The sequence below is a fragment of the Lampetra fluviatilis genome, chromosome 45 (genome assembly GCF_964198595.1).
Source record: "Lampetra fluviatilis chromosome 45, kcLamFluv1.1, whole genome shotgun sequence".
Lineage (NCBI taxonomy): Eukaryota > Metazoa > Chordata > Hyperoartia > Petromyzontiformes > Petromyzontidae > Lampetra > Lampetra fluviatilis.
Genome location: NC_136319.1, coordinates 2,935,930 through 2,962,273, shown reverse-complemented (window position 1 = coordinate 2,962,273; position 26,344 = coordinate 2,935,930). Strand labels below are relative to the sequence as shown.

At 51.5% G+C, this 26,344-nt stretch overlaps 1 protein-coding gene across 1 annotated transcript; it reads left to right on the top strand.

The window, feature by feature from the left end:
- Positions 1-598: 598 nt before the first annotated feature.
- LOC144947426 (uncharacterized) lies at positions 599-21,542 on the top strand. Its single transcript, XM_078876674.1, has 10 exons — positions 599-726; positions 1,176-1,235; positions 6,040-6,120; positions 7,381-7,458; positions 16,996-17,073; positions 17,459-17,536; positions 19,516-19,557; positions 20,982-21,059; positions 21,304-21,363; positions 21,472-21,542. Exons 1-10 carry the CDS (start codon positions 630-632, stop codon positions 21,540-21,542), a joined length of 723 nt encoding a protein of 240 aa, XP_078732800.1. The 5' UTR covers positions 599-629.
- Positions 21,543-26,344: the final 4,802 nt, after the last annotated feature.

Genomic DNA, 26,344 nt, shown 5'->3' with positions numbered 1-26,344 from the left:
TCTCTGGGAGTATATGGGTCTCTATGTGAGTATGTGGGTCTCTATATAAGCCTATGGTTCTTGGTGTAAGTTTATGGGTCTCTGATTTAGTCTATGGGTCTCTCTGTTTCTGTGGGTCTCTATGTGAGTCTACCGGTCTCTGTGTGAGTCTGTGCCTCTGTGTGAGTCTCTGTGTCCCTATTTGAATCTAGGGGTCTTTGTGTGAGTCTGTGAATCTCAGTGTGAGTCTATGGGCCTCAAATGAAATCTATGGATCACTGTATGAGTTTGTGCGTCTCTGTGTCTGTCAGTGCATCTCTATGTGAATCTTTGTGGCTCTGTGTGAGTCTATGAATCTCAATATGAGTATACGTGTCTTAGTGTGAGGCTGTCTCTATGCGAGTCGACAGGTATTTCTGTAAGTCTCCGGGTCTCTGCGTGAGTCTATGAGTCTGTGTGAGTCTATGGGTCTCTATGTGAGTCTATATGAGTATATGGGTCTCTGTGTGTGAGTCTATGTCTATGGTCATGGTCATGACGGTAGTGATGGTGATGATGTAGCCTCTCTACGTCTCTCTATCTAACCACCGAATCTCCATCCTCTGACCAATCTCAGAATCGCGACGCAAGCAACCGGAACCCAGAACCCGATGGCGTCTCATCCACGAAACTCAATCCCTGCCTGCCTCCTCCTCACCCTCTTCCTCGCCATCCGACTCACACAAGCCGAGACATTTCAGAGGACAGGTGAGCAGGAATAAATAGATAGGAGGAAGTTTGCAGGAGGTGGGGGGCGATGCCAACCCCATTTGCAAGAGGTGATTAAATTATCACTTCACGATGTTGTGTGGATGGTCTGCCAAAGAGGAAGCAGCGTGTTGGTGATTACAAGCCCATGGGCTGTGCAGAAGTCTAGCAGCCTCCTGTTAATACTGATCTGATCTGCCCAATGCTTTCTAATCACTTCAGCCCAGTTGCTTGCGGTCCAGCTAGTTGTGATGATGTCACTCACCCACTCACCCAGTCACTTATTCACCCACCCACTCATTCACCCACACACTCACCTAATCACTGACAAACTCATCTACTCACTCTCAGAATCACCCACCCACCTTCGTCCTACGCCAGACTGAACCCACCTGAGTTGACCCGAGGTCACCACCATGCCAGCATCAATTCCTGTCGTGCTTTTGCAGATGGCCCCAATGATGAGGAGGTGAAGAGGAAGTGTGGATTCTCACTCAAGGCCATTCACGGTCAGACAACGGCCTGTGTGCATCTTTGTTTGTGTGTGTCTGTGTGTGGGTGGTGGTGCAGTGATTAGTCCGCTGCGCTACAAATCCCGTGACCCGAGTTCAATTTCCACTGACGACCAACATCGGTGACAAATATCTGAACTGGCCATGAGGCTCTCCTAGGTCGACTCAGCCTCAAATGAGTACGTGGTGTGTGAACATCATCCCTAGGGAGACAAAGGCTGCCCAGGGTGGTGTTGGCTACCCACTCCATCGTATGCCGTTCCAGCCTTCATAGGTGCTCGCGAACAGCACTTGCCCTAACAGTCTGTTAAGGTTATAGGGGTATCTTTTTCTATTTTTTAGGAAGAGCGGTAGTGTCGTGGATAGCGCTGCACTGTGCAATGAACCTGACAAAGACTCGAGTTCGATGTGTAATGAACATCACCACAATAGAGACAAAGGGGACTGGGCGTGCTGCTGGCCACCCACCCTTTCGCATACCATGTCGTTCTTTATAGATGTTTCCTAACAGCACTTGCCTCAACAGTTTGTTATGCTTTTATGGGGGATATTTGTATTTGTCTATGTATGTCTGTCTCACCACTAAGTGACATCACTGCCACTTAGTGGGGAATGACGGTTGTTGTTGTTGTGTAGCCACCCACTGTGAATGGCTGGCATAAGTGCCATCTGTTGAGTAAGCACCTGAGACTAGGAAGAGTGCCAGGCATCTGCAAAGGAAAATGGCGTTTTTGTGCAGACCGCCCTATATGACATTATCACAAAAGCCTAGATCACTGGATGGGTTTCCCAGGATGCCCTGGTGGTCCTCCTCTTTCAGAAGGAGGACCGCACAGATTGTAACAACTACAGGGACATCTCTTTCCTCCTCAGTGTGAGGACAGGAAAGGTCCTGGCACGGATTATTCAACACCACCTTGCCAGGCACGCTGAGATGAGGGTATCAGAACCCCAATGTGGATTCAGGCCAGGACGGTCCTGAATGGATGCCATATTCTCTGTTCATCTGCTACAGCTGAGGTGTAGAGGAATTCCAACAGGACGTACATCTCTGCTTTCTTGACCTGGTCAAGGCCTATGATACCATCAATATACCAGGGCTCTGTATTGTTATTTGTACTTGCGCGGTTCCTAACTCTTTCATCACAATCATGGAGGACCTTTTTATGGCGACCAGGCCTGAGTATAGCCATTCCCAGTCACTTTGGGGTGCGAAACAGATGACCCGTAGTTCCTATTTTATTTAATATTGTTTTCTAGCACGTAATTCAAGAAGCTTTCCGTGGCTGTACAAGTGGAATTTATATATGGTATATATCAATGGATGCCTCCCTCTTGATCAGCCACTTGATGTATGCTGATGATCTGGTTATTGTTGCTAACTCAAAGGAGGAGTTGGAAGTGCTGCTGCTGAACCTGGAGCTTGCTACTAAGAGAGAGGATCTTACCATCAGCCCCACAAAAATAAAGCACCCGTATGGGTATATTATGTCATCAAATGCTCACCTCCCTCAACTCCCCATGAATGATAGGACAGTTGGGCAGATAGTGGAGAAGTTTCCATGCCTGTGTGCTTATGTCCAGCTCTGGTTTGGCAGCAGAGATCTGACTCCGTATCAATCCAGGCAGAATTATCATTTCATCGGCTGCGTAACGCTGTATGGGTCTTCTCGGCCACAGTTATGCCCTCCCTTCACTATGCTTGCAAAACCTGAAGGAAAATCTGCACCAGTTTAAAACATTCAGGTTGGCCTGCCTACGATCCATCCTGGGTTAACCAGGCTGGATTTGTGACGCACTCACATTATCTCGGGCTCGCTGTGCGCTGCGTTGCACCGCTAGCCGAGTAGATAACCTTGCGTTCAATAAACCCTCAGAGCCAGGATGAATGTCCAACTCCAATCGTCATTTATTGATTTTAACAAGGTAAAACTGGTGAGAAAACACAGATACAGCATCTGTTATAACCCGGAAACACCAACACAATGAACACCACAGCATCAGAACATTGTCTTAGATAACAATAGATCCTGGACGGACCAGGCCCCTACATTACCACTGAACAACTACGCAAGAGCACAAGCCGGTGCGTTGCATAAAGGCACATCGTGCATTTGTAGTGGTGCTGTTGACGTGCGCCGACAGTGATGGATCACGGGGCGGCGCGAGGGGCAGGGTTAGGCACGCGATGTGGGCGTGGTATGGACGCGCGCGCCGGGAGTGAGGGATGACGGGCGGCGCGGCGTGGGTGTTGAGGCGCGCTGACACGAGATGGGGAAAAGAGGATCGTAGCCAGCGCCCGGTGATTGGTCGAAGGGGAGGTGCTCTCAGCGACGTCCGCAGGAGGGGTATAAAGGGTTACGCGCAAGAGCACTCGGGGCAGTTAACCAGTTAGAGATTAAAGACGGAGTGGAAGGGGTAGGGCCTGTGTGGCTCGAAGGCAAGACCGTGGGACCCGAGGTCCGACGCCCATGTGGGTCGGGACTGTGGGACCCAGGGTCGAGACGGACACCCCAGCTGGGTGTGTTCCGAGAGGCTACGGGGCGTTAGTCGCCCGGGTAGCTAAGTGGCGTTAGTCGCCCGAGTAGATAGTCGAGTAGCTAAGTGGGCGTTAGTCGCCCGGGTAGCTAAGTGGGCGTTAGTCGCCCGAGTAGCTAAGTGGCGTTAGTCGCCCGAGTAGATAGTCGAGTAGCTAAGTGGGCGTTAGTCGCCCGGGTAGCTAAGTGGCGTTAGTCGCCCGAGTAGCTAAGTGGGTGTTGGTCACCCGTGTAGCTAAGTGGGTGTTGGTCACCCGTGTAAATACAGTTGGTTCAATAAAAGAGTGTGCTACCCGTGAAGTCGTCTCCCGCCGAGTTACTACATTACACATTCATCCCACTGCACACCAAATGTACAGCATTACATATAAAACTAAACTGTGGATGAGATACTTCGTCATCTTTGCTCTCAGGATCGCAACATAGCCACCTGGGCACAAGTCTGACTCGACCTACTAAATCACAAGTAACATCCACAATAAGGAAAGTTGCAGGCTTCGTTGCTAACTAGGCCTCGTATTTACCACAACAACTTAACGGCACCATGAAGGCATTTACATCACTATAACGATCATTCCCACATTACAACAGCATTGTCAATATTATAAGAATATAAACAAACTTACAGACAATGCTTCTCAAAGTCCCACGATGGACAACTGCGTCTGGCTTCACTGAGACGCGATGTGTGCCGCCATCTTGACTTATCTGTGTAATGGCCGACGCCCGCGTGGTACAGTGGAAACCTAAAATCGTAACTTTCTGGTCACGTGACCAAAATTAGCATCAAAAACAGGAAATTCCTGTGTACATACACCCCCCCCCCCATTTGCCGTGAGGCAAAACACACATATCCTTGAAAAATCTGGACACAGTCCCATCAATGAGCTCCTGCAGCTGGCAAGGCTGCGTTGGCTTGGTCATGGAGCCTGCATGCTCAGCCACCGCATCCCCAAACAGCTTCTGGTTGACCAGATAGAGGAGGCTAAATGGGTGCCACGGGCTACAGAAGAGATGTACTGATGTGGAGCTGAGTGGACTTGCCGATGACCAGTACCAGCAGTGTCAATATCGGCCTCTATGGAGAAGGCTTGTGATCAACAAGGGCGGAGGAACGACGCTCACAACAACGAGCTGAAAGTCGGGCAAATAAAATGCAACAAGTTAGCACAGTGGGGGGCACAGCTGGTGCATCTGGCAGCCATCTCAGTCAGTCAACCCTTGGTACCTAGGTCTGTCCCGTGACCTCCTCCTGCACCTAGCATGGCAAACGTCAACCCATGGCACCTGGATTTGTCCTGAACCTCCTGCCAGTGAACCTTTGCCACTACACATGGCCTAGAAGTGCACATAGCCAGGCACAAGTGTTGTGGTGACGTCACTGCAACTTATTGGCGAATGGAGGTTGTTGTCTGTGTGTGTTTCTGTATGTGAGTCTGTGTGTCTCTATGCCTGTGAAACGTGGAGTCCTCTGAATGAGGAGGAGCAGGAATGTCTGCGCCGGTTTGAGACACTCAGGCTGGGCCCTGCTGCCCACGATCCATCCTGGGTTCAACCAGGGTGGATCCTAGCGCGAGGAGGAGCTCGCAGATCCTTAGATACCGGGGAGACTGAGGAGCGAGGCGGGCGCCATGACAGAGGTTGCTAGGGATGACGTCATCACCCGCCAATACTCCACCAGCGAGGATTTGTGCGCCGATTTGCACGGTTTATTACCTCGTTATAAATTACGTTAGAAGGGTTATCGATGTTGATGATATTGTAGAATGCAACAACCAGGCCAACACAACTCCCTCTCGTTGCACGCAGTAGCCACGTCACAGCGAGGTGGCCGTGTCCACGGCTGCTCGTGCGTTTCACGTAGGAGCCACTGCAGTGCGAGATCCCCCGTTGATGGAAAAATGTCCGTGGGAAACGGTGGCCCTCGCCATTTATAGAACTGCATCGATCCGTCCGTACTCGGTGTGTCAGTCTGTGATCCACTCGGTCATTCGCTCTGTGATCCACTCCCTGATCCACTCTGTGATCCCCGCAGTGATTTGCTTCGTGATCCATTCTGTGATCTGCTCTGTGATCCACTCTTTAGTCTGTGATCCACTTACTGATCCACTCTGTGATCTACTCTGTCATACACTCTGTCATCTACTCTGTGATCCGCTCTGTGATCCACTCTGGGATCTACTCTGTGATCCACTCACTGATCCACTCACTGATCCACTCTGTGATCCCCTCAGCGATTCGCTTTCTGGTCTGGTTGAATGCAGACTGCAAGTACCAGAAGTGCCAGGAGGCTTCGGCCATCTGTGCAGCAATGACTCCTGCGGCTGAGGCCGGCGATTTAACAGGTGAGTGCCTCTGTGACCACAATGATTTATCCACTGCTGGCTGAACAGCTACCCCCTGATGATAGATGTTTGCAATGGTAATGTATGTATGTTGAATGGTGATATTAGGGAGCGGTGGTGCATTGGTTAGCACCACACCGCTCTAGGAACCCGGCAGAGATCCAAGTTTGATCCCTGCTCAGAGCCACCACCAACGCCGGTGACGGTTATCTGAACCATTATTGGGCCTCCCCAAGGTCGACTCAGCCTCAAATGAGTACCTTGCCTGGTGTGTATTCAACATCAGCACTGGGGAGACAAAGGCGGCGGGACGTGGTGCTGGCCACCCACCTCCCCGTGTGCCATGCCAGCCTTCATAGGTACTACTCGCGAACAGCAGTTCGACTAGTATGGTTGGCTACGTGCAGTGCGAAAGAAGTTAAAAATACATGTAGTGTTGTAGCTCTTTTCTTCTCCCTAAAGGCGTGTGTGTGCCTCTTCTCTCACGAGCACACTGCCTTACGGCCCGGCCCAGACACGACCCTGTCCATGTTGCACCGACGATGTCGACCAAGACAGCCAACTACTGTCCGGCTGCGCAATGATCGGACGAAGGCGGCAGTGACGAAGGCGACGACGACGAAAGCGACGACGAGATGAGTCAACTCCCAGAACCGGCAGCCCAGAGCTCTCCCTCTCCGCTGCTTATATTCTACTCGGCCCGGCTTGGCTCCGCCCTAGCTGCGCCTCCCTTCTCGAACCCACCAGAGCGTTCCAGGGGCCTCCCTATGAGGTCTACCATGACCCTTCCGCCCTGCTGGCACACCCGTGTATATGCTCAACGGCGTGTGTGCTAAGTGTCCACTGCAGTTGCTGCTGTACAGCAGTCGGCGCTGTGTCACTACACATACAGGCATAGAATTTGTCCCAACAGTCTGTGTGGGCTATACGGGGGAGCTTTGTCTTGTCATTGAAAATGCTGATGGTGTCTATCAGGGGTGGCCAACCTGTAACAGACCAAGAGTCACAAAGTACCCATAAGTTCTGCAAAGAGCCAAGTATGTGTATATGTAAGTGTGATAGCGCGTTCTACATTATTTCCCTTCAATAGAGCTACATGTGGCGGATTAATGAGCCGCATTCGGCTCTGGAGATGCTGGTTGGCCACCGCTGGTCCATATGATGATGCTGCTGCTGCTGATGATGTTGATCAGAATGTACGTGATGCAGGTGATCCTCGATCACAGTGCTGATGCTGATGATGCTGCTGTGACTGTGCAGACTGCCAGATCAAGCACTGCATGCAGGAGAAGAAGAAATGTGAGGAGCCACTCAACAAATACCTCTCTGAAGAGGATGGTGAGTGCAGCCATGGAGCATTAGCCACTAACCCAAAACCCTAAGCATTAATCACTATCCCGAGTAGATGACCACTAATCATTACCTACTAACCATTAACCCCAACCGTTAACCACAGTCTCATAACCGTTAATCACTAACCACTAACCCGAATAGTTAACCACTAACAATTAACCCCAACCATTAACAACTAACCATTAACCACTAACCATTAACCCCAACCGTTAACCCCTAACCACTAAACTAAAGAGTTAACCACTAACCATTAACCAATAACCCTAAGTGCTCACCCGAACCATTAACCATGACACCCCAACCGTGAGCCACAAGCTCTAGCCCCCACACTCATCTCTAACTTCTACCCCTGACCCTTAGTTTTTTGTCCTTACCCCGCACCTCCGATTAGCATGGTTGACTACGTACGGTGCCAAAGACGTTCAACATACACACAGGCATCTATAACCCAGAACACTCATTTCTAAGAGGTGGGAAAACGTACATTTCATCCCGCTAATTAGACTTACCGTGATGCTAGCTATGCGTGGCCTTCATGGATATAGCGGGATTTCTATCATTAGATTTATTGGGGTTTCTGTCATTAAGGGTGTGAATTTAGTGGGGTTCCAATCATTAAAGATGTGGATTTTGTGGGTTTTCTATCATCATCCTCGTGGAGTTAAAACTATAGCAGCCAAATGTTTTAAACGTGTGACATTGTTTCTAAATGAGGAGGGAAAAAAACTGGAGGACCCGGAGAAAAATCCATGTGACCAGGGGGAGAAAGATAGAGATGCATCCAAACTATAAATATACAGGTGTCATATTTCGATTTAAAGCTTTCGTGACTGCAGGGACTCATCTTCTTGGTTCTTTCGGTAAAGTCACGTAGAAGGGAAGTAATAAAATAATAAAAATAAAACATAATAAAACAATTCTCACGACGTTTCGGCTACAACGCAAGCAGCCGTCTTCAGGTGAAGAATGGGACACTGCCAAGCTAGGAGCTTATATATATAAGCTGAGTTGGAGGTGGAAGAAGAAGAGAGCCTTAACAAAAGAATGTGCATATCAAGAGGAATTTAGCATATTCATGGGAAATGCGTAGGAGGTGGGCGCGGGGGTTTCAAAGTCATATTATGCCCATGCATTATGCAGGATCAGCAGCACTAAAGGGAGGGGGGGGGTAGCATTAACAAAGGGAGGGCATGTTAATAGTATGTAGAAGCAATGAAACATGTGAATGGGAAAACGGTGGCAGGAGATCCGCAGCGGAGCAAATAATGCATTCCCTGTGGAGAACACAAGATACACAGTTAATGCCAGTGAGTGGACTGCGGTCTGAAAGTCACTATAAACGTGAACAACAATCAGTTAAGATCCGAAGTGGTTTATTACGTCCTTCCAATGATTGCTGAGCCAGAATCCATCTTCTCGGTTGAAATTGTCTCTGTGTTTGTATATGAGATTCGTTCATGAGGCGATCCACATATACAAACACAGAGACAATTTCAACCGAGAAGATGGATTCTGGCTCAGCAATCATTGGAAGGACGTAATAAACCACTTCGGATCTTAACTGATTGTTGTTCACGTTTATGGTGACTTTCAGACTGCAGTCCACTCACTGGCATTAACTGTGTATCTTGTGTTCTCCACAGGGAATGCATTATTTTCTCCGCTGCGGATCTCCTGCCACCGTTTTCCCATTCACATGTTTCATTGCTTCTACATACTATTAACATGCCCTCCCTTTGTTAATGCTACCCCCCCCCCCCTCCCTTTGGTGCTGCTGATCCTGCATAATGCATGGGCATAATATGACTTTGAAACCCCCCGCGCCCACCTCCTACGCATTTCCCATGAATATGCTAAATTCCTCTTGATATGCACATTCTTTTGTTAAGGCTCTCTTCTTCTTCCACCTCCAACTCAGCTTATATATGAAGTATGGGAAAATGACGGCAGGAAACTCCTTGACGGGAACACACTTCTTTTATTAAATCTTGACTTGTAACAATACAACGCGTGGCCTCTCTTCTTCACACCGCACTTCTCTTGACTCAGGATTCTGTGCTGCCGGCTCTCTGTGCCTCGTGTAGACTCCGCGCCTCGGCTACACTCCTCTCTCGCCTCGTGTAGACTCTGCGCCTCTGCTACACTCTCCTCTCTCGCCTCGTGTAGACTTTGCCTCTCTCTCGCTGGCTACACCGTATGCATACTCGGCTCGTGCAGACCGTTCTCTCTCGCTGGCTACACCGTATGCATACTCGGCTCGTGCAGACCGTTCTCTCTCGCTGGCTACACACTACACATTACTCAGCTCGTGTAGACCGTTCTATCTCGCTGGCTACACACTATACCTTACTCAGCTCGTGTAGACCTTTCTCTCTCGCTGGCTACACACTATACCTTACTCTCTTCTACTCTCCATTACTCTCCTCTCCGGGCTCTATCTCTACACCTTCGTCTTCATTCTTAGATGGTTCCACTTCTGCCCCTTGCTCCTCTGTGCATCACCTTATATACCCCTTCTTCCCGGGAGACGGAGCGGATGCGGACCTCAACGTCGGCACCGCTCCTCCGTTACCCAATCCCCACGCGCTATCCCCACGATCCGGTTCCGCTCAGCGCGTGTTTCCACTCTCCGACCAATCACACCGCGCTGCTACCCGATCACTCCCTCTGGGCGCGTCACCGGCACACAGCCAATCAGCAGCACTACCCCCACCCGCGCACTGACGCCTGCTCCTCCCCGTCAGCGCGCGTCACCACACACACACCCGTACATACGCGCTGGCACACAACATATACACCCAGCGCGTATCACCACTACATCACCCCCTCCCACATAGCTCGCAGCCGGCCCGGCTGCTAACAACAACCAACCACGACGATAAAACGACAACCAACAAAAAAAAACCCCATAACCCCCCGAGTGTGCCCCGTAACATAACACAACAACAACAACAACAAGAATAACTATGTACAGATTGACAATGAACGCGAAAAGTCAACAATAACACGATACGAGCAAATTCGAAACGAACGCGCCCCACGTCCCTGCGACTACACGCAGTGACGAGGCGCTCCAACTGCCCCGACTCCTCACGAGGCAGGTCATGCAAAGTAGCACGACCTGGCGCGAGTCCGTCTGGCTGGTCCATCGTATGGGGCGGGACACTGACGACCGTCCGGCGGTTCCGGCCGCTCCAGACGGCGCGGAACGGGCCTGAAAGGGCCGGCCCCGCCGCGGAGATCCGGCCGCCGGTGATCGGCAGCTGTCAGTTCCGAGACACCTGGGAGCAGATCAGGCGACAATACGTGTGGATCAGGCAGAGACATTTCCCCCTCTGGGTCGCCGGTCACGTCACACGCCCGGCCATCACGACACAAGGGGAGGCCATATGGAGGCGAGAACGGTTTCAGTCGGGAGGGGTGAACGTACCACCGGCGCTTTCCCCACTTTATCTGAACGCACTGGGGCCGTGCAACGCGCACGACCTCCACGGGTCCCCTCCACGGTCTCAACAATTTAGGCGACGTAGCCAAGGGTGCCTGAGGGCAATGCAGCCAGGCCCTGTCACCCGGTTTCCATTCGTGCATGGACACCTTCCGTGCCCGCAACCGTTCATTAGCAATTTGGCGAGCCCGCGAATTAAGCCGTGCGGCCTCCCTCGCCTCTGTCAGCTTATGAATATTAAACTTAATATGTTCTGCCAAATTAGAATTAGTTCGTGGAGCGGACAGGCCAAGTTGCGTTTCTATTGGCGGGTCAGCTTCCCGACCGTACATCAAATAGAATGGGGAAAACCCCGTAGCTGCATGGGGGGCCATTCTATACGCGGCAAGGACTCCCGGGACCTGCCGGTCCCAATCTACATGTGCCTCGCACACCTGCTGGCACAGCATGGAAGTCAAGGTTTTGTGGAGTCTCTCCACCATCCCGTCAGTCTGCGGGTGGTACGGGGAGGTACGCACCTTCTTGGTACCCAACAGATCGCACACCTCTTGCAACAATTTACTCGAAAAATTTTTACCTTGGTCGGTCAGCAGGCGTTCGGGAGCCCCCTTGTCCAGGACATAGCCCTGGACGAAGGCATCCGTCACAGCCGCTGCCGACTGGTTAGCGAGAGGCCACGCCATAGGCCATCGGGTAAAGTATTCGACCCCCACTAACAAATATTTATTCCCTCTCGGCGTGACTGGGAAGGGCCCCAAAATATCGAGTGCAACGAGCTCGTTGGTACGCGAGACCTGAATAGATTGCAGCGGTGGATTAGCTGCCACGGCCGGTGGTTTACGCCTGGCGCACTCAACGCACCCCTTCAGAATATGCACCACATCACTTCCCATTCCCGGCCAGTAATAGTCACGCTGAAGTAGGGCAAGCGTCTTGTTAACTCCCAAGTGCAAGAGGCGTTCGTGTGCCGCCAAGACAACCCTCCCCCTCACAGCGGAAGGCACCACGAGTGCGTTCCGCCGGGACAAACTGTCCCATTTCAATAACACGCCCCGCTCAAGTACATAGGAGCCGGTACGCTCCTGGTCCCCCTCGGGACCCCCAACCTTGCGGCGCAATGCTAGCAGCGAGCTGTCCGCCATCTGGAGGCGGCCCCATTCGCTGAGCGACAGCGAGAGCAGCGAGTCCCGACCCTGAGAGGCAGTGGAATCATCCCCACTCGGTGCGCCCGCTGTCGCAGCCAGTGCCCCCATCTCCCCCGCAAGCGTCGGTTTACAGCGCGCCGATCCCGACAAACACGCGCATTCATCACAAGGCAACAACCGCGACAAGCAATCGGCATTCGTGTGTCGCAACCCCTTACGGTACGTAGTCGTAAACTGATAGTCCTGGAGGACTTCCAACCAACGCGACAACTGGCCCGAGGGCTGGGCGACCCTCAATGAATACTGTAGCGCCGCGTGGTCCGTTCGGACTGTAAAGTGATGACCATACAGATATGGCCTAAACTGCTGCACAAAAAAAACAATGGCAAGCAGCTCGCGACGGGTGACACAGTAGCGCTGCTCCGCCGGAGACAACACCCTACTACCGTAGGCGACAACTCTTTCGACACCCCCAACGACTTGGGATAGCACCCCCCCAATGCCCGTGTTGCTAGCATCCGTGTCCAGCAAAAAGGGACTGGCAAAATCGGGATAACACAAGGGTGGGGCACCCACCAAGGCGTCCCGGAGGGAGCGAAACGCGGCCTCCTCCTCCGGTCCCCATTTGAACTTCACTCCCTTCGCCGTTAGAGCGTGCAAGGGTTTTGCAATAGTGGCGAAGTGCTCAACGAACCGCCGATAATAAGAAGCAAACCCGATGAAACTACGCACGTCGGAAACGGACGTAGGTGTCGGCCACGAACCGACACAATCCGTCTTCGCGGGATCGGTGGAGATCCCCGAAGAATCGACAATGTGACCCAAGTATCTAACGGACCTACGAAGGAGGTGACATTTGGCCGGTTTAAATTTCAACTTAGCCGATCGCATTCGCAAGAACACCCCTCTCAATCGCCGGAGGTGTTCCTCAAACGTTTTACTGAAAACAATGACATCGTCCATATAAATCAAGCATGTATCCCACTGCAAGCCCGACAAAACCAGCTCCATAAGTCGCTGAAACGTCGCTGGAGAGGAGTGAAGTCCCATGGGTAACCGGTTAAACTGGAACAGCCCCCCTGGAGTCCGAAATGCTGTCTTAGGTTTCGACTCTTCGTCGAGCGGCAACTGCCAAAACCCCGATAACAAATCAAGAGTCGAAAAATATCGCGCACCAGACAATGCATCGAGGGACTCATCCATCCTGGGGAGCGGATACGCGTCAGCCACAGAGATCTTATTCAGGCGACGGAAATCAACGCAGAATCGCAGGGACCCGTCCTGCTTCTTAACCAGCACAATAGGCGCTCCCCACGGGCTAGAGGAGGGTGAAATAATATCGGCTTCTAGCATATCGTTAACAGCCGACTGAACATGTTCCTTCTCCACGGGACTCAGTCGGAAGGGATTTAGCCTGACCGGCGCCGCATCGCCCGTTTCAATGTGATGGTGCAACAAATCCGTGCACCCAATGTCATACTTATGTTTACTGAATACATCAGAGAATTCAATGAGCAACTCGCGCAGCGCACCCAACTGCGCCGCCGACAAATCGTCCGAGGCGGCACATAACGAATGGACCCACTCAAGGTCTTCCCTTGGCTCAACGTTCCGCGCGGGGCTCGAGCCCACCTGCGCAACCAACCCATCATCCCCAGGAACCTGCGCCGCGTGAGCCAGCACGGTGCCCTGCGGGATGACAGCTGGTCGCGACCCCGCGTTCAAAACCATCACAAACGGATCCCTGTCAGCCCGCACCAAAGTGTGAGCCACCGATAAATCAAGACCCCCGACAGCCTTGTTAGAAGGACCCAAAAGCATACTCTGTCCCGAAGCCTCCCTCACCCATGGTTTTCGCAACCGGAGGGGAATCAACATCTGTGAACCCGGGGGCACTTGCACTGTCTGCGTCGCCACCGCTTGTATCGTAGCGCACGCCGTCCGAATGTCAGTAGGGCCCGTCAAAAATGAAATCCGGCGACCCGATGGCAGTTCAATGCATCGTTGATCGATAAGAATTTTAATGGGCATTTTAGCCAAAAAGTCAGTGCCCAAAAGACACGGAACTGCCAAAGAAGACGAAACGAAAACGGGTCCCGATAATTTGATATCTCCAATGCAAATGGACGCCCTAACCTGACCGATAATGCCCAACGATCCCCCATTAGCGGCGTAAAATGGCACATCCACTGGAAGCAGCGGACGACATTGGACTGGAAGAATATTATAAATGAGGTCCGATATAATAGTTGCCGATGCCCCCGTGTCCACTAACACCCTAATCTCAACCCCATCAATAGATCCCGTAACAACGGACGAACCCGCCGAAGCAGCCACAATTCTATGCCCCAATTCCGCCCATTCAATGTCTCCCTGGTCCCGGCCGAACCCCCCTCGCCGAACCGAATCCCCGAACCTTAACCGGCCCTCCTCCGCCGCAACGCGGCGTCCCATGTGTGCCGAATAAACAGGCCGAGCGTGTGAGGTGCCGCGACTTGCCGGGGATTGTAGAGATGACTTGGGCTCTCGGTCGTCGTCCAGCCGAGCTCCCATGGCGCGCTGCCGCGGAGCGCGGCACCCGGACGCCACGTGGCCCCGGAGGCCGCAGTTATAGCACGTGACGAGGGTCGGAGTAGATCTTGGTTGCTCCGACTTTCGGCCCGATCGCAGAGGCGACCGGGCCCCCGGCCTCCAGTCCCCTGGTCGTCCCGTGGCGAACGCCTCCTCTCGTGGGCTGACGACTTGGGGTTCGGCGACCACCAACCCCGGGGCTGCGACGACAGCAGCGTTGCAACCAACGCCTTGCTTCCGTTGTAGGGCCTCGTGCGCTTGAATACTCGTGGCGACTCTCAAAGAAGAAATATCAATGTCGTCAGCTGTGTTGATAGGGACCCCCAGGTCCTGCGCCAACTTGAGCAGCTGCTCCAAAACCATCGCGTCTTGGCCCTCCTCGTCCATCCGAGGGAACGCAGCATCAGCAAGAGCCAGCAACGCCGTGCGATAGGCCAGCGCGGTCTCCGTGGCCGCTTTCCGTCTTGCGTAGAACTGATGGCGGCATGTAGAGGGAGGCCCGTAGACCCTGGCCAACAAACCCAGCGCATCCTTCAGCGTGGAGCGGTCCGACTTCCGTGCAGCCCTGAAGGCCGCGAGCGCATCGTCGTCCAGCATGGCGGGCAATGCCCGCAGCGCCGTAGCATCGGACCACGCTGACATCTCTTGATGCGCCAAAAACCTTCGCTGAAATTGGCCCCAGTCTCCGCCTTCCGCCTTGAAGGCTGACAACGTGGGCAGGCGCTGCTGAAAAATGAAGTCATCCGCCTCGTGGTTCCTCTCCGCCTGTCCGTCGGTGTCTAAGATGGCGGCTCCAGCAGCAGACGTAAGATGGCGGACCCCCTCGCGCGCTGATGACGTCGATGCGCGCGCTTGGGAACCCACCACCACGTGGCGCTCGCCGTTCCCGCCAAAAGTAGGCCCAGGCGCAATGGCGGGAATCCCCCATTCGTTTTGGCGGGAATCTGCGGGGCGACCTTGTAAAATGTCCCCCACCGTCCCCGCTCCTCCCGACGAGCTGATCTCCGCCAAGATGGACGCGGCGGCGAGCAGCAGCTCCGCCAGTCGGGAGTGCGCCTCACGAAGCCCGGCGTCTGTCCCCGGTCGCTCGGCCGGCGCCGTCGACGGACCCTGCAGCGTGGGCAAGTCCTCTTCCTCACCCCCCGCCACCAGCGGCTCCGAGTCGTCCAGGTCTTCCTCGCGGTCAATCCCGTGGGTCCTACGGGTCTTCCTCGTCTCCATACTTGGAAGCCCGTTTCACTTCTGACGCCAGATGAAGTATGGGAAAATGACGGCAGGAAACTCCTTGACGGGAACACACTTCTTTTATTAAATCTTGACTTGTAACAATACAACGCGTGGCCTCTCTTCTTCACACCGCACTTCTCTTGACTCAGGATTCTGTGCTGCCGGCTCTCTGTGCCTCGTGTAGACTCCGCGCCTCGGCTACACTCCTCTCTCGCCTCGTGTAGACTCTGCGCCTCTGCTACACTCTCCTCTCTCGCCTCGTGTAGACTTTGCCTCTCTCTCGCTGGCTACACCGTATGCATACTCGGCTCGTGCAGACCGTTCTCTCTCGCTGGCTACACCGTATGCATACTCGGCTCGTGCAGACCGTTCTCTCTCGCTGGCTACACACTACACATTACTCAGCTCGTGTAGACCGTTCTATCTCGCTGGCTACACACTATACCTTACTCAGCTCGTGTAGACCTTTCTCTCTCGCTGGCTACACACTATACCTTACTCTCTTCTACTCTCCATTACTCTCCTCTCCGGGCTCTATCTCTACACCTTCGTCTTCATTCTTAGATGGTTCCACTTCTGCCCCTTGCTCCTCTGTGCATCACCTTATATACCCCTTCTTCCCGGGAGACGGAGCGGATGCGGACCTCAACGTCGGCACCGCTCCTCCGTTACCCAATCCCCACGCGCTATCCCCACGATCCGGTTCCGCTCAGCGCGTGTTTCCACTCTCCGACCAATCACACCGCGCTGCTACCCGATCACTCCCTCTGGGCGCGTCACCGGCACACAGCCAATCAGCAGCACTACCCCCACCCGCGCACTGACGCCTGCTCCTCCCCGTCAGCGCGCGTCACCACACACACACCCGTACATACGCGCTGGCACACAACATATACACCCAGCGCGTATCACCACTACATATATAAGCTCCTAGCTTGGCAGTGTCTCATTCTTCACCTGAAGACGGCTGCTTGTGTTGTAGCCGAAACGTCGTGAGAATTGTTTTATTATGTTTTATTTTTATTATTTTATTACTTCCCTTCTACGTGACTTTACCGAAAGAACCAAGAAGATACAGTTGTCAGTGTCGGGATCGAACCCACGACATCCTTGTGTTTCTATTCCCTGACGCAGTATGTGAGGGCAACGAATTCAACGACGTGGAGATGGACTGCCTGCTGAAGTTGCGCATATCTCTGGAGCAACTCACAGGTGAAGAGACGGCCGGAGCAAGCACCGGCAATCTTGTGTAGTAGTGTAGTGCCCATCTTGTGTAGTAGGACAGTGTCCATCTTGTGTAGTAGGGCAGTGTCCATCTTGTGTAGTAGGACAGTGTCCATCTTGTGTAGTAGGGCAGTGTCCATCTTGTGTAGTAGGACAGTGTCCATCTTGTGTAGTAGGACAGTGTCCATCTTGTGTAGTAGGGCAGTGTCCATCTTGTGTAGTAGGGCAGTGTCCATCTTGTGTAGTAGGACAGTGTCCATCTTTTGTAGTAGCGCAGTGTCCATCTTGACAAGTTAATGACAAAGCCAATGCTGTTGGTGATGATGCTGATGACGATGTTGCTACTGCTTATGATGATGTCGTTGTTGCACAGTATGCAAGAGGGACGGATATTTGAATAAGAAGGTTTACTGCTTCCAGAACGAATGGAAGCGCAGGATTGGCGCTTACGGTGAGATTCCAACTTCCTGCTCGCTTCACCCTTCTCCTCTTTCCAATGCCAACTTCTCTTCTCTGGAAAAGCAAAGATTAATCTCCATCTGTTCCATCTCACTCCCTTCTACCACGTGGGTGTGTGGACAAATCTCCATTTGTTCCATCTCACTGCCTTCTACCACGTGGGTGTGTGAACAAATCTCCATCTGTTCCATCTCACTGCCTTCTACCACGTGGGTGTGTGGACTAATCTCCATCTCTTACATTTCACTGCCTTCTACCAAATGGGTGTGTGGATAAATCTCCATCTGTTCTATCTCACTCCTTTCTACAACATGGGTGTGTGGACTAATCTCCATCTGTTCCATCTCACTGCCTTCTACCACGTGGGTGTGTGGACTAATCTCCATCTGTTCCATCTAACTCCCTTCTACCACATGGGTGTGTAGACTAATCTCCATCTGTTCCATCTCACTCCCTTCTACCACTTGGGTGTGTGGACTAATCTCCAATTTTTCCATCTCACTCCCTTCTACCATATGGGTGTGTGGACTAATCCCATCTGTTCTGACTCACTTTTACCCCATGGATGGGGGGTCGAGGAGGAGCCGGACCCCTGTGACTGCCAGGAGAAGCCCGGATCAGTGGAGTGTCCCTCACTACTCATTGCCTATACGGCCACCTTTAGGCACTTTGCTGCAACATTTGTGCTTCTCTTGTCATTGGTGTCTTGCCGATGAAATGTGATTGACGACCGACCAGGCCCAGGCTCGGCTATGGCAGCTGCTGCACTGTCTGTGTCAACAACTGGGGCCATGCTCACGGGCTCCCCTATCCAGTTATCACCACGTGTATTGGCGGACGGTCATGATGTCAGCCCCGCACGGGAGGTCAGAATTGTTGGTGCTCAATTCGGCCGGTCTCTGTGCTTTGAGGTGCGCGCATCTAAGGGAGGTGAGAAAGTTGCTCTTCCACCTCAGAAACACTGCCCCACTGCACTGTTTCTTATCCCCTGTTGAACTAGAGCAGTGGTTTTTAACCTTTACCGCAGCCTTGCATCCATTTGGTTTTCAATCGAAAAAAATGGAAAACGTTAATAAATACATCGGTTTGATGGAACAAATTCGTTGTTTTTACGTGCACGTGCTTAATTTTTCAATTATTTACCTTCTAAAAACATCTGGCCATGTATCGCACCACCAGAAAGGGCATATTGCACCCACAGGGGGTGCAGCGTGCACCCCAGGTAAGAACCACTGACCTAGAGAGAGGCCTTCTCCATGCTTCTGTGCTCTCTCGACTCAATTCTCCTGGGGACTCCGAGGTGCCTGGGGTGACCGGGCTTGTTACCAGCGCAGCCCCCAGAATGCTCCGTCTCTAGTGACCAGGCAATTAGAGGCACTCTCGCTATTACTCTAATCTGTCTTAGCATAATAACGTTTTTTATTTAGGTCAGATTTTGCGTAAATATAAATGTGTCATATAAAACTAAACTAAACGACTATAAACTATTTATTTTTATTTTATCAGCTCAGGCCCACTGGACTATGTAGCCTTTTTTGAGAAGCGACCTGGCTATCACAAATGATAGTTCGTTGAAGTGGCTTAACATGTGGAAATGTATAGCAGCCAAATACTCTAAATGCGTGTTTCAAAATGTGGAGGGAAAAATCAGTAGACCCGGAGAAAAATCCACGCACCCACAGGGAGAGAGACATGCAAACTCCAAATATACAACAAGCATCGTCAGGGTCGGGATCGAACCCACCACCTCCTGTATACCAGACGAGGTAGTAAACATCTTCTCACCACCGTGGCGCCCAATGTGGTGCTGGTTTATTCCTTATTATATGTGCACGGCGCGTTGGAATCTTAGGAATGAAATGCGCCTTACAAATTCGAATTATTATTATTCTAGCAAAAAGTGTGGACTAATCTCCGTGAGTTCACATCGGCGGTCTCTACCTTTCGTCCTTTGCTGCTGTTTGTTTCCAGCCACGGACGAGCTGAGGAAGACCGCGACACCAGAAGCCATTGGCAAGTCTACCTACAAATAGCAACGCTCACTCGCTCACCCAACTCAATAAAGAAAACTCCTGCATGGTCTTAACAGACTGTTGGGGCAAGTGCTGTTAGTGACCACCTACGAAGGCCAGCACTGTGACACAACCACGGATAGAAGATAAAACGAAGCTTGTACCAGTGGCTCAAGCTTTAGTAATGCTTTCCCTCCCACTCTCTCACGCACACTTTTACTCTCTCTCTAACTCTCTCACTCACTATCCCAATTTGTTTTACCAGGAAAGGCCCCACTGAGCCGTGTAGGTCTTTTTTTAAAAGCGACCTGGCTACCACAAACAAAAGCTCGACGAAGTGGTTAATATCATCATCATCACGTGGAAATGTATAGAAGCAGCCAAGTACTCTTAAAGGCATGACGTCGATTCTAAATGTTGAGGGGGGAAACCGGAGGACCCAGAGAGAGAGAGAGACACACAACTCCAAATATACAACAGGCGTCAGGGTCAGGATCGAACCCACAACCTCCTGTACACCAGGCGAGGTAGTTAACATCTTCTAGCCACTGCGGCGCCCTACACACACAAAGACAACAACATACAAAGATCCCCACATAGACTTAACAGACTGTTGGGGAAAAGTGCTGTTAGTGACCACCTACGAAGGCCGACACGGCACGCCACGGAGAAAAGTTCAAGCTAAACTCGTGTCAGAGTCTTCGGGGTGAGGACAGGCATCTATGACTTCTCCTGGAATGCCTGAACGTTCACTGTGGAGGGGCGGCTGCCATTCCTCTGTCGGGAAATGGACCAGACCTCGATGGAATACAGGAGGTCCGGTGGACCATTTCAGCTCCAGTCACCATGTGGGGTAGACAGTCCTCTACTCGGGGCTCTGCTTTTGAACAAAATAAACATTAAGGGTGTTTGGGGCCGTGGAGTTGAGGTGTGAGGAGCTGTCAGTCCCAGGCTACTGTGGGCTCGCCTCCCCATCAATGGGATATGAGGAATAGTGGTGGTGGTAGCTGACGCCCCCACTGGAAATAAACAGTGGAGGGATGCAGGCAAGGCCGATTAGTGAGATGTCTTCCATGACCCCCTGTCACAGGTGCTAGCTAAATTGGCCCCTCGGGATAGAGGCATCCTGTTGGGTGACTATAATGCCCAAGTGGGTCATGACCCAGACAACTTGACCAGAGTCATTGGAAGGCATGGGCCAAATCAGCTCAATAACAACGGTAGGAGGCTACTATACTTCTGTGCAGCCTTGCGATCCCAAACAAGCTATTCCGCCATAGGCACATCTACACAGCAGGGAAGTACGCCCAGGGGAAATGGGTGAGGTTGAGGACTGTGGCTCATGCCCCCAACAGCCTGTTAGAGGATACACTCGGGAGTTTTGGCTCTGTTACACTGTGCCCCTGTGTCACCTCCTCATGGCAGACTGCGCGTACGACACCTGCTTCCAGAACGTGACTCAGTGCCTCTACGACCACCACCACAATATGGCCATCAACCCAGGTAGAGATGTCCCCCACCACGCACTCTCCGACTCACCCACTCACCCACCCACTCACCTACATGCCCACATACCCACGTACTCACCTTCTCAGCCACTCATCCACTCCTCACTCGCCTACTCATCTATACACTCACTCCCCCACCCACTCACTTGCCCACTCACTCACTCACTGAGTCACTCCATTCTGTCGCTTCCTATCACTCTTCCTGTCTCCCTCCCTCTCTCCCACCCTCTCTCCCACAGCTTCTCTGCGGAGGTTTGATCTGGTGCATTGCGCCTATGTAGCCATCAACTACAGTCACGGTGAGACTCACGATATATCTGTGTCTGCCTGTGTGTGAGTGAATAGGGGGCTGGTGGAGTCAGGTTGATGTGAGCAGGGGGTGTGCACGTCTGTCTTTGTCTTTGTAGTGCGGAGCGGTAGTACGGTGGTGAAACCCAGCGACCTGGTTTCGATTTCCGCTCACAGTCGACTCCTGTGACGATGGTCTGAACCGGTCCTTGGCCTCCCCTAGGTCGACTCGGCCTCAAATGAGTACCTGGTGCAGTGGGTAAACATCGTCTCTGGGGAGACAAAGGCGGCCGGGCGTGGTGTTGGCCACCCACCGCTTCGTGCTACTCGCGAACAGCACTTGCCCCAACAGTCTGTTCAAGGCTATATGGGAGATCTTTGCCTTCGTCTTTGTTGTGTCTATTAAGATTAGTGAGTGCATTGGGGTGGTAACTACTGTGCCTTAAGCACCGTCACCAATAACCACTGAGAAAAGATCAAAACCAAGCATTTGCCGGAGGCCCCGGGGGGACAGACGTCAATGACATCTACTGGCCAAACCTCATTTCTGGAGGAAACCCCTTGGGCTCATGTCCTTGACACTGTGGTGGTGGGTGTCCACCTAGGACTCCATTAGAACCCCCATTGGCCTGGTAGCGGCTTACTGCTGATGAAATTTGTACAAATATCAACATCGCTAGCAGCTGGGGTTGGCATCGTATCCCTCCTTACTGCTGATGCCGAAAGGAAATGGGTGAGGTTCAGGATTGTTGCTCATGCAGCTGCAATGGCTGCATTGGGTACGCGCTCCAAACCTCCCCAGAGACCCTGGCTGACCAAAGAGGTGTTCTGGCGAACTGAGAAAAAGCGACAGGCCCACTCCCACCATCTACAGCATCGTTAGCCTCAGAGAATGTCGAGGCTAACGGCAGGTTTCGCTCAGAAATTCCGAGAGCCGTGCCGCACTGCAAGGATGAGTGGTGTTTGCGGCTTTTAAAATTTAATCGGCGACATTTGAGGCAATGGCCCTTCCTCAGGACACGCAGATAACTGTGTGAACTGTGTCTGTGGTTCCAGAGTGCGAGAGCATTTCCAGGCTCAGTGGCTGTGCAGAGAGATTGGTGAACTGCACAAGCGAAAACACAGTCAAGCCTGGTGAGTGGTGGGTGAGTCTGGCTAATTTCGTGTGACCAGGTGAGAAATAAAGAGAGACCAGGAGGGACGTGGGTTGTCACCAGAATTGCAAAAAAAAATCAAGAAGAGTGATGAAGCAGATAGCTATCAGTGAAAAAATGACCAATTAAGGATTAGAACTATTAATATTGTGTTTCTCCTCTCCCTTCCCCCACTTCCTCCCTACACCCCCTCCTCTCTCACCTCCTCCCTCCTCCTCCTTATACCCTCATCCACCTCCTCGACCTCCTCCCTCCACCTCCTCCTCCCTCACCTCCTCCCTCCAACTCCTTATACCCTCATCCACTTCCAATCTTTGAAGGAATTATCGCGGGAGCGATTGGAGGGACCTTGGGTGTGGTGCTGGCGATTATCTTGGCCGTCGTGCTCTACGTGAATTGGGAGGATATCGGTATGGCCACCACTCTGCCCTCCCACTCTCCCACTCTCCGTGACTTAACATGGATCGTCCTTAGAAGGCTGCCACTGGGGTGCGCTGTAATGCGATAGAAGCTGACATGACATAATTCTGGACACTTGGAAGTGGGCATGCCTTCGCCGATCCAAAGCATTGATTCTGCGCTGTTAACTGGGGGCCGACATCTTGAAAATGTCTGCTTTTATTTTAACTTAAAAACCGCCATTAATAGAGCAAAAATAAGGTTTCATTGTCAGTCTATTTTAACAATAGACGAGACTGTTCTAACACTAGATCAGACTGCTATGTTGATTTGCTATAACAAAAAAGTATATTCTTTGGGTCTTTCGGTAAAGTCACGTAGATATGTTCAAATAAAATAACAAAAAACTACGACGTTTCAATAGCAACACAAGCGGTCGTCTTCAGGAAAAGGGGGTTAGCCTCTAAAGGCAAACTGTTTATAAAGGTTTGAAATGGGCGTAGCCCAAGTGTCAGCGGTATGGGCGAGGCAGCTAATGTTGACGTACGTGATGGCACTCGTAGAGTGCAACGATGGCGCTGGTGGTCGGTTTCCACCAATTGAAGGGCTGCCAAGTAATCATTGCACCTCGCTTTACAAACTCACACTGTTGACAGTGGAGGTTGCTGCCAGAGGTGATGGTACTCGTAAAGGGCCACGGCGGCACTGGTGGTGAGCTTCCACCAATAAAGGGAACTGCTAGTGGTGATGGTGGTAGTGGGCAGTGATGGTCCCGATGGTGGGCTTCCACCAATTAAAGGGCTGCCAGGTCTAAAATGTTAGCATTACAGCCAGTTATGACTTAAACTGGTTGATAATGTCCTTCCAGTGATTGCTGAGTTTGTACCCATCTTCTCGGTTGAAATTGTGTCTATGTATGTATATATGGATGGCTTTAAGAACGTATCTTTCCGACAGCCTAAAATCGGTTCTAGCTAAAGGGTTGAATTTTGCAGTCACCCCTAAACACGGCCCAGTTGATGCTATGATTGTCGAGGTCGATGTAGCCCTTAATGGGTTGGGACACATTACTGCAGACAAGGCAAGATTGAAAATCGCTGCAATCCTCAAAAACGCTAAGACACCTATCAGCAACATCAGTAAGGGTGCGCGCTTTGAGCTTTCTCAATTCAAAAAAGTGAGATGACATCGTCATCCTCTCAGTCGACAAGGGCAATGCCACAGTCATCATGGACAAAACCGCATACAATAGCAAAATTCAGAACCTACTTAATGATGGTAAATATACAAAAATGAAATAATACATTTTCATTTACATTTTTCAAATTCCGTGGGCAAATCAATGAGCAGAATCAATAACATGTAATCAATGCAAACGATTCTTTCCTTGAACGAGCCGGTCACGTCATGGTCAAGTGGCACGCCCCCCCCCCCTCATTTCCCTTTATTTGATTAGTTAGGCGCCGCTTTTATTTCAGTCGTTTTATCGTATTACAGTGCCTCTAAGGTTGAGCCACACGGCAGCAATCATCGCCCCCTTACTATCAGCAGACAATTGCGCAGGTACACTGGGGGCTGCCCGAGGCTGCACATGAGCTACTGCTGTGTAATAGTGCCAACTGTATTTCTGCTTGCAGTAAGTTACATGGGTGGCTTTATTCACTGCTGGACGAATCCCTCTCGCACGTAGAGAGGGAGTTTCAACTCTAAATTGGATATGGTTGCACTGGTTTCAGAGTGGCCATGCAAAGTCTTCCATCAGCGCGCAAATAAGGAAATCAACAAAGATCGGTTCACCGATTTAGACGATCACTCAGATGCTCACTTACATGCTCACTGACACACTCAAGTCACTCACCCACTCGCACATCAGCCCATATGCTTGTCCTTATCCCGCACATCCAATTAAAAAGAATACTTTCATTTGATATAGCGTCATTCATACCAAAAGCATCCCATAACGCTGTACATTAAATATATATAAGCACCAAATCCTATATGCAGCCGCTACCAAGCAAATGAAAACCTTGCTACCAAGCAAAACTATAATAAATAAATAAACTAATGGCATCAAAGCACAAAGAACAACAAAAGTTATGAAGAAAACAGCATGGTTGGCTATGTATGGTGAGACAGAAGTTAATAATACATCAATATCCGCCATTCGCCATAAAGTGACCCAGGTGCCATGGGTTGACCGACTGAGATGAATGGCCGATCCAGCACCTGTGCCCCCTTCTGTGCCAACTTGCTACATTTTAGCCACACGGTGCTCCACTCGTTGTTGTGAGAATCGCTCCTCTGTCCTTCGTTGTTGTTGGAGGGCGACTGCCTCCAACTGCCCAGTATTGTCCTTCACGAGCCTCCTCCACCGAGGCTGATCTTGACACTGCTGGTACCAGTCATTGGCAACTCAACTCAGCTACATATCCAACTCTACCAAATCAGTCATCTCTTCTTGAGCCCGTGCCGTGCTCATTTAGCCCCCTCTATCCAGCCAATTCAAAGCTGCTTGGGCATGCGGGCTACATAATCCAGACAACGCAGCCTCCTCAGCTGCCGGAGGAATTCACTGATGATGGGACTGTAGCCAGATCTTTCAAGGATCCGCGAGCTCCTCACACTGTAATCTAGCCTGGTTAAACCCAGGATGGTTCATAGGCAGGCCATCCTGAATGTTTAAAATCAACGCAAATGTTGTTTGAGAGGGGTTCACGTTTTGCAAGCATAGACAAGGGAGGGCATTACTCCTGGATAGAAGGCCCGGAGCTTCATATTGAACGATCGACCAGGTAGCTTTACACAGAGCTACACACCTTTTGATTATCACGGTTGGCTACGTACGGTTCCAAACAACTTATACATACATACATTCCCTCATGCATCTCCCCAAAGATCTCACCAAAATGCTGAGGAAGCCTGCGAACCTGTTCCTGCAGGTCACAGATCTCATCACCGTTCTTTCCCTTCAAGATGGCAATAGGTGTGTGGTGCTGCAAGTTACATTATTTGCTGAAATTACAGAGCGATTTGCGATCGTGAGTTACTGACGCAGATTCCATATCCTCAGCAACCCGCGACCACTACTCATCCTTGCAGCGCCGTTCGGAGAATTGTGTGACCAAGAGAGAGAGAGAGAGACACAAATAAAGAGATGTTGATGATGATGCTGATGAATTCACAATTGAAAAACTAGAGACCTGTGGAGGCTCCAACGTCGCCCCGGGCAGCTCCAGTGACGACGAGGGCAGCTGCGACAGCACCCAGGGCAGTTCCAACGTCGCCCAGGGCAGCTCTAACGTCGGCCAGGGCAGCTCCAACGTCGCCCAGGGCAGCACCACTGTCGATGTGCAGGACTTCGACGCGCAGGATACCACTGCCGTGGAATTGAATGATGAAGGTTGGTAGTGAAATCTGACCTCTCCGCTACTCTTACGCC